The 9,453-nt window shown below is 39.9% G+C and overlaps 1 protein-coding gene across 1 annotated transcript; it reads right to left on the reverse strand.

The window, feature by feature from the left end:
- Positions 1-441: 441 nt before the first annotated feature.
- Positions 442-5,218, reverse strand: LOC135461248 (protein AAR2 homolog). Its single transcript, XM_064738253.1, has 6 exons — positions 5,089-5,218; positions 4,491-4,584; positions 3,851-4,043; positions 3,326-3,426; positions 2,248-2,344; positions 442-1,456 (listed from the first exon to the last, which is right to left on the reverse strand). The coding sequence occupies exons 3-6, from the start codon at positions 4,015-4,017 to the stop codon at positions 673-675; spliced, it is 1,149 nt and encodes a 382-aa protein (XP_064594323.1). The 5' UTR covers positions 4,018-4,043; positions 4,491-4,584; positions 5,089-5,218; the 3' UTR covers positions 442-672.
- Positions 5,219-9,453: the final 4,235 nt, after the last annotated feature.

The following is a 9,453-nucleotide window of genomic DNA, read 5'->3' on the forward strand; positions in this document are numbered from 1 at the left end:
CAGGGCTTTTTAGACACTTTCTTATCGGGGTAACGTCCCAGCCAACTAAAGCATATGCTGACCTCTGACAGTGTAAAGGATATGGGATTTCGGTTTCCCTTTTGTAAGGCCTATCATTCCAATGGTTACCTCTAGTCATGTAAAAACGTTTTTATCAGATATACATTTCTTTGACTGATTGGTTTGAATAGTTCTGCAATTATTATGTTCCAACATCTTTGACGTCCATTAAAATGGTGAGCATAAATCTCTTTTTCCTGTAATTCATATGTTCCTTCTGCAAAAGGCAAAGGTTTGTTAAGCTCAAAGGTCAAATGTGAGATTGATAAATAATGCGTCCATCTGCATTACATGTAATAAGCAGACGTCTTAAGCCCTCTTGTTGTTTTTGACCGCCAGAGTTAAACTTTTTTTCTGTATACATACACTTTGAAAATGGTGTTCATTTAAACAAGTCATTTATTAAGATATCAAAAAAGTACTCTAATTTATGCATGGTTAATACAATTCACAAATTAATATCTCAAGGTGCAAAATTGTTTTCACGATGTGGAAGTATCTGTTATGACCTCAGCATAATATACACCTAGAAAACATAACTACCAAAGACAACATGACTGTGGACACGACCAACCAAAAAAAACTATTTTGTTGTGTGAGAAGGAAACTCCTTCAGTTCAGATCCACAACAACTGGGGCCAGGTCATCTGGCTCCGTTTCAAAGTCCCAGTTATATTTTTTAGTCAAGTTTTTGCAGAACTCTTCAGTTCTCTTCTTGAGAGCGTCGCTTGCTGAACTGTGCTTGACGTTTGAGAAGAACTCGTGCAGAGTGTTCGTTAAGAAGTTATTGGAAGAGACAATATCTACAAAGAAGTCTTCCGGGATTTCCCTCAGCTGAAAGTGCATGAGGGAAATAAACTTCATGAACAGATCAGTGTCACTAGACAGGGCTTCTTCACACGAACACAAGAGATGAACCAAACGCTTCCAGTGTTCAAACGCATCGTAGACTTGTCCAACGATAAAACATACAAAACTAAACTGGATTTCACCTAATATGCCCAACATCTGGTCTGGTTTCTTATAGCAGCTTTGTAACATTGCCTTCAGGGCGTAACTGGAGTCCAGACTGTATTTGGTCATGTCCTTTGGGGAAGACCCAGGGGGATATTTAATTTTTGGAATCTGATTGAACCTGATTTCTGTGCCCGGAACAGTCTCCATTTTTGGTAGCCTTTTCTCCATGTCAGCCAGTTTAGAGGATGCAGTTGAGCCTTCACCATCCTCCATGCGAGCTGGTTTCCTCAGTTCTGCCTCTGCTTCCTGCTTCCTACTTTGTGAGGTACTACACTTTGAAACAAACTCTGTCACAGAACAGATTTTTCCGTTAACCGGCTGAAGAGACTGGGCTAGTCCAGGCGTGATGTAATTCGTCAGTGACACCCACTTTTTGTAACTGAAAGGAAAAGCGAACATCCCTTAGAAACACAGTCAACTATAATTTCATGTTTTTTTTTTCACTAACTTATCAGCATACAAAATGTCAGGTATCTGAATTACAACTAAAAGGCAGATTTAACAACCTATAAAGTGACTTTTTCTAATTTCATATTAAGCTCAATATTATTCCAATTTTAAACAAAAAAGAAGCACACAGAACAAGACTAGGGTTGACTGTTTCATATCTATCAGTTCAAACTAAAAAGTCCTAAATTACTTTCACATTTGCCGAACAGCAATCTGCTTCTTTGCTGGTTTGTGTGTGAGGCATAGAGATGACTTTTGTCCCAGCACTTTTGTTCACATGGAATAATGATTCACTGTTTAATATGACAGGCAACACAATGGCCTCACTTTTCATATGGGTTGGTGTCAGGTGTAAACATAAACTTCCTGATTTTATTTTCGCCATACTCAAGAATTTTTCACTTATACAATGTCACTCAGCCAGTCACTTTTAGGCAGTGAGAAAACCAGAGTGCTCAGGATACACTTCAGATTGGGAAAGTGTAAAATCCAAAAAAAAATTCTGACAAGCTTTGCCATACGGGAAGTACATTTATATCTATTCACACCATCTTGGCGAAAGACAAGTGGTCTTAATGAGCTTTAGACCTCACAACGTCAACCACTTACTGTTTCCAAGGCCTCACAAGCAGAAATGACCTTGGTGCCAGTACCTTAGTTCACTCTACCAGTACATTATCTGATTATACTGACTCTGTGTTACCATTTCAGAGGTCTCACTTTTCATATGGGTAGTGTCCCAAAAACCGATCCATTTCCTGTTTGTTAATGAGAACTCTCTCCACAGTAGAGGCATCAGCAGAACTGTCCTTGATATCTGCCAAATATATACACAATAAATGTATTGTAACAATCCAGTTAAAGTCTGGACTAAGATCTCGTTATAGCGTTCCCGCATTGGCTTATATGGTTAATGTGTCATTCTCACTATAGCCAATCTGTCCTTCGCTAATAACTTATTTATTTATATTTGATTGGAGTTTTACCCCACCATCACGGATATTTCACTTACACATTGACGGCCAGCATTATGGTCGAAGGAAACTGGCAGAGTACAGAGCAAATCCACCACACTGAACGACCAACCAGAGGTTGCTGGCAGACCTTCCAACATACAAACGGAGAGGCAGCCAGCATGTGCTGGATTTATACTCACATCAATCGCATTGGTGTGAGGCTCCTTGGTCATTATTCTGATCTGCTAGCATGCTATAACAAGTAGGCCACAGAGCCACCACTTTTCCTACCCCCTGCCTCAACAATGAAGTTTCACGTTAACTTACTTATTATTTCTGCTGCGCGGCATAATTTATTTTTTATATTATTTATTTGATTATTGTACATCGTGTGTAAGACCATTTTTAGCTAAACGGCTACTTAAAACTACATACACTTCAAATTGACCCCAGGCTATATATAAAAAAAAGGTATCCACATTTCCTCCACAATAAAAACTGCTGTTAATAATGTCTTAAGGATGTATTAAGATGTTCGTGTATGCCTCGACAACAATAATAGCAAAGGTTTGATTGAATTTGATAGTACTTTTTTTTTGTACTTATCTCAGAATTCACCAAAAAATATGAAGTACTAAGACTGTAGTATAAATATGTAAAATTATTGTCACTGTTTGCAGATATGAGCGTGGCACTCATACAAGTGACACTGTTTTAAAATTATAAGTGTGACACATCAAAATTACTGGCTCAGTTAATATTTCTATTATTTATTGTTTCTAGTTTGTTTTATTACTGGTTCCTTTAACAGACCCAAAACTCCCAGAATAACCCCAGTCTACCTTCCATATATGCATCCCACTCCTTCACCAGAATTTCTTTCTGCTCAAAATTGTGAAAAAATCCAGTCCTTGGAGCAGTTTGCTGGTCTGAGTTAACCGCACTGTAACAAATAAACAATTTTATGACCAAGAAATACGTGCCACTCCACACACACATACATACATATATATATATATATATATATATATATACATATATATATATACAGACACAAGAACTTGATGTGAAGTAACAGAGATTTAGACCCTAAAGAAGTCAACATAAGAAGTAAACTTGCCTGACAAGCAATATGTTTATTGATATCATTTCCTTGTTCACTTAGAAACATGTGACACAACAACACAGTGTTGGCATACATGTTCCAGATCATAAATAGACAGTAAATGATCTAAAATTTTGTCCATGCTTATTTTGCCTCATTCCGAGAATTCTACTGATTTGTTATTTTGAAAGTTGTTTAAAAGATAATTTAAGATAGCGAAGATAACCCATTCAACATCCTGTTCGGTGTGTATACTTCTCACCTGTAGTAGATAAAATGTACGCCAGGTGGGATCATTTTTACCCCTCTGAAGTTCGGACCCACAGTCCATGAGTTGTAGTCAATGCCAAACTCTGTACCCTCTGGCACGTTCAGAAACACCAGGGTTCCACCTTCATCAAATAACACCTTTGCTTTCTCTGCATCCATTGTTCTCACATGTGTCTAGAATTCTGTAACCAGCATGAAACAATACTGACTGAATGCAAAGTATTTCAGATACAAAGTTACAAAAACAGAGTAACATCCCTTTGTGACATGATGTTGCTTTACGGCAAAGTATGGTCAATCTGCCAATTTAACATGGGGACGTAATAAAATATGGAAGACTACGTTTAACAAGTTTAACTTACAATTAAACTGAAAATTGAATTAGGTTCTTAGATGGGTTTAGGTTCCAAATACATGTATCGCCCCAAAAAATAATCTTTTTCCAGCAGTTTGAATTAAACATGAATAAAATGCAATTAATGTTCAAAATTAGGTAAGCAGCAGCACCATAGCATAAAGCTGCATTGTCATCTTGAGCTGCCACGTCACATATTTGTTGTAATGATGTACATGTAACTCAAAAACTGCTTATTAAATAATTATTAGTGTGAGTGTCCCAAGACGGATGTTGTTACTACACAGCACTTTTCTCAGTCCCCTGCCACCAATCAATGATTTACTCGTTGATTTGATTGCAAGGCCCCAGGATCACAACACGATCTAAAACTTTCAAAATTTCAAATAACTTTAACACCCCGGCACTGTTTTTTCTAATATTACAAGGTCTGGTCAAACTTTTGCTTTAAAGTGTAAATTCTGGGTAAGTTCAGCTTAATTCACGAAAAGAAATATACCAAATTTAATAATTGAAGCTTTGACTTAAGTTTAAGCACGGAGGTAGAATATTCTCCTTCCATGGTGAAATGGGCCCACGCTAATCCCAAGACTGGAAAATGGCATAAACATGAAAACTGACAAACACAGGTTGTAAATGGCTAATCTGACTGGTCTTGCGCTCACCACAAACGATTCGCCCCTGAACTTTAAGCAGATTGCGGCCAGTTTGGATATTACATAAACCTAAAGCAGATTCGAACACCGGTAATTCATAAATTATGGTACGGTAAATTTGACTGGATTTGGATGCAACGTGTATAGCTGTTGTTGTTGTAACACTAACAGTGATAGGCCTATGTCGCAATGAAAATGGAATTACAAGTATCTACACACCTTTACTTCATCAAACACTTTACCTCCTTCCCATCGAGGTAGCGAGCGCTGCAAAACTCGACAGCAAGCAATGATTTAACAAAGATGACCAACGGTCATGTTCTTTCTATCGAGTTTTAGTATTAACAACGTCCAGCGTGCGTTGATCGAAGGGACATAACTGCTGCAGTCTGTTGCTTTCGCTTTCGGGACGTGCGCATATGCAGGCCTAGCTAAAGAGGTGAGCTTTCATCGTGCATTCCACTGGTATGGTACAGAAAAAAATTGTAAACAAAAGCACTAATAGTTAGTAAGCTTACGGGTCCAATTTGATCAGTATGAATAAACTGATGCAGCACATTCTTTAAAATAAGATCAACGTACGCGATGCATACATGTACATGTAGGCCTATGTATAATACCTAGGCCCGTATATAGTAGGCCCAGATACCTTTCCTGGGATAAGCAACATGTAATGTCTGTTAAAAACAGGCCTACCACTGTATCTCCGCTGACAAAATCATGTGATGTGATACTATATGATATGATCTGTACATGTAGGCCTACACACATACATACTATGACACAGTGGATAAAAAATAACACATATCACATACACGTTTACGTACTTAACAATTTTTCAGTCATATTACTACAGACATTGTAGTTGTGCGTGGAGTACATATATATTGCGGCTATTCCATGAAGTATCATATGCCAAAGACGCCTGACATGGCACCCAATGTCACATTATACTGACACCGGGCCAAATTTTATTTCCATTGTCTTAACCTCTAGGTGCAGAGCGCCAAGTGAGGCAGCAACAAGTGCCAGTTTTATTGTCCTATTGATATGACCTGAAGCCGGTTTGATCCCAGGCCTCCTGACTTCGAGACGGAGCTGGACTTGAACTCGCCACCAAAGCGATCTGATTTACATTCAGTTTTCATGGTATGGAATAATAACCACTTGAGGTGAGATGCATCTTTGAAATAATTCAAATCTATACGTCGAAACAGACATTCGCATACCAGCCGTACACCAAAAAGGACGTTCCATGTCAATAATCGCAAGGCCAATTCACCAAAACGACTTATAACAAACCACCAAAGTACTAAGAAAGCACATAAAGTACGAAAATAGGACAGGTCATGCAAAGAGAAGCAGTTAACAGTTTTCAATTGTGTTGGAAGGGCGCCAGATATGTTCTAGGCGATTGAGTGAAATTCAAATTTATTTATTTGATTGGTGTTTTACGCTTTACCCAACATATTATTCATTTATACGACGGCGGCCAGCATTATGGCGGGAGGAAACCGGGCAGAGCCCGGGAGAAACCCACGACCATCCGTTGGTTGCTGGAGACCTTCCCAGTGACAGCCGGAGAGGAAGCCAGCATGAGCTGGACTTGAACTCGCAGCGACCGCATTTGTGAGAGGCTCCTGGGTCATTACGCTGCGCGATTATCGATAACAAAACATATACCTCATTTTCGCTTTGATTGCAACTGTTCATATATCCAACATGATAAATATACAGCCCCTAGCCCCGGGGGCTATGAAGCAGATTCAGGAACTAGGGGCTGCTATTAATAATTCGAACTCCTACTTCACATAAGCCTATAGATGTACACGTACGTAGGTCAATTGTTTTGAAGAGTGGGTCGTCTAGCCGCCCTTTGGTCACTTCATGTGAGGCCAGCGACCGACAGCCATCTGCTGGATTGAAAATAAACTCATTGTGAATTTGACATCGTAACATGCATGTATACACACGCACTGAAATACATATATATTGAACGTGGTACGTCTTATAAACATGCAAGTTTCCATTTATTATTACAAAATATCCGAATGAAAGTGTTGGTAGGTGTACAGATACAGGAACAGTAAGCACCACACTTAATTTCGAGCACGATGCAATACAGACACAGATAAACAGCAATAAGAGGGCAATAAAATCACATCAATTTCTTACAGTTTACATATGTAATTTTAATACATTCATATTCTTATATCCCATGTACATCCGTATGCTATTTTGTTTAACGTTATTTGGAAGAATTTCAATTGGCACCACGAAAAGTCAACTTTGCCGACCCATTGCACATACATATGTATCACCAATTGCTTCACAAACAAATTAACTTGTATGTGTACAGTCTCTGAGTACGGTCACTGGATGTCGGATTGAAACACTCGACCACTTAAACACTCATTGAGTCCCTGGTTTGGGCAAGAAGTGTGTAGATTTTCCGAATCTCGCTGTTTTTAGGGGGCTTTGTAATTGTTTAGAACACAGTGAATGAATGAATAAAGTTTCTCTTAACAGTTTACACTCAGAAAATCGATCTGTTAATTTTAACAGAAAGTCTGTTGTCTGAGTGATGTTAGAATGTATTCTGCTATTGCAACAGATTACTCTATTGAACATATCAGACACATTTTATTAATTCAACACAAAGACTCTATTAAACTAACGGGATACTGTGTTGAATATGACAGGGAATTATGATATTAATATTTACTTACTCATTTATTTATTTGATTAGTGTTTTGCGCTTATACGACGGCGGCCAATATTGTTGTGGGAGGAACCCGGACAGAGCCCCGGGGGAAACATGCGACCATCCGCAGGTTGCTGACAGACCTTCCCACGTACGGTTGGAAAGGAAGCCAGCATGAGCTGGACTTATGTTATTAATAACAGAATATATTCTAGCATCACTCAGACAACAGGCTTGTCTGTTTTAGTGTATCTGTACACGGTATTCTGAACAGTCTCCAATTCCAGTGGTTTACGCAGTTTTACCTTAGTCGAATATATTCTGTTTTCCACCATAATAGCGTGTAAGTCGTTGATACGTCACACACAGGATAGTTTGCCGGAAACTTGCCAAAGTTCGGTGGTTTACCACGAGCACTCCGGTTTCCTCCACCCATAAAACAACTGACTGCTTTCGAATAATTGCAAAATTCTTGAGTCAGGCATTAAGCAACAATGAATCAACCATGCCGTTCTTTATTCCTAGATAAAGATACCCAAGTCGCAGTTTAAAAAGCACTCACATTCGCATTCATAATATAATCCTAAATTAATACTGTAGTCCGCAATAAACTATTCGATTTAAGAACTCGTCAGTGCAACAGAAATTTGCTCTTCTGTTAAGCTACATGTATCAAGTGCATGACGCTTCAGCAAATCGCCTCCTTTGGATTGGTACTTCTTTCTTATTGTTAGTTTTTTATAAAGTTTATTCATTGATGATATCTTCATTGCCTTTTGCAGACGTTTCCCGTACGCTGCAAGCGGGCGTAACAGGTGTTTGAGCAGAGGGTAGTCGAGAAGGGGGCTTGTTGACTTCAATGACTGACTGGAGCAGCTTGGTTTCCGTGTCATCATAGTGGGAAACCATGGTGTTGTTTGTCCGTCGAAACTGGCTTATGGGAGTACTGACTGATGTGTTTCTTTTCCGTTGTTCTCGCAATTGCTCTCGCCGTCTGTGCAGTATCACCTTGTAGGCCTCAGCGGATTGGGGACCTTTCTTGTCCGTCGATGAATTCTCAAAATCCTGTTTTGGCGTTTTGACAATTGTCCTTGAAACAGGTCTGTAGCGACCCTTTTCTTTCTTCATTGGTCTGTCAATCTTGACAGGAAGTCTGGGGCTGGAGTTGGCCTCAGTTTTGTCTAAGACATGATGACCTTTAGGAAGAACAGTCTGTCCGTTATTCTCGGGCTGTGATTCTTGACTTGCTGGAAACACTCTACGCACGGCGAAAAAGGCCGATTTGTTTGTGTTCAGCCTCTGAGCATATTCCTTCTTCATGAGAGCTTTCCTCGCCCTCACTTGGTCAGCTTTTGATCTCTCAACTGCCGTGTAACTCCGCCTATGTCCGTGGGACTCATTCCTGGGAGGGTCTGAGAGTCGACTTTTGGCTACAGTGTTTGGTCTTGGCTTCGACTGAAATATCAGTGGAAGGCTATCGCCCATGTCTGATTCCGTTATGCGCCTTTTCGCCTTGCACGAATACATATACAGGGCGTCCCTGGCGTCCCTGGCGTCCGCGCTCCTCCTGTTCGTGCCGTCCCAGCTTTTCCAGTAGTGGGATCGAGTTGGGATCGAGGATTCCCATGGCTTCAGAGGATGCTGGATGAGGAAGCTGGAAATCTTGGTTTTTCTGAACGGCACAAATCCGGAGCTACAGTCAAAGGCAGAGCGAGGACTGGGCAAGGGTACCTCCTCATGTTTGAACAAAATGCCTTTCTTGCCATCTACTGTGCACTGAAGGTTAAACCTCTTCTGAAGATCAGTTATTAATGGTGCCCTCACGCCATCCGAAAACATCATTATGGCCAGACTACTCACAGACACATACAACTCAAGGT

The sequence above is a fragment of the Liolophura sinensis genome, chromosome 1 (genome assembly GCF_032854445.1).
Source record: "Liolophura sinensis isolate JHLJ2023 chromosome 1, CUHK_Ljap_v2, whole genome shotgun sequence".
Classification (NCBI taxonomy): Eukaryota; Metazoa; Mollusca; class Polyplacophora; order Chitonida; family Chitonidae; genus Liolophura; species Liolophura sinensis.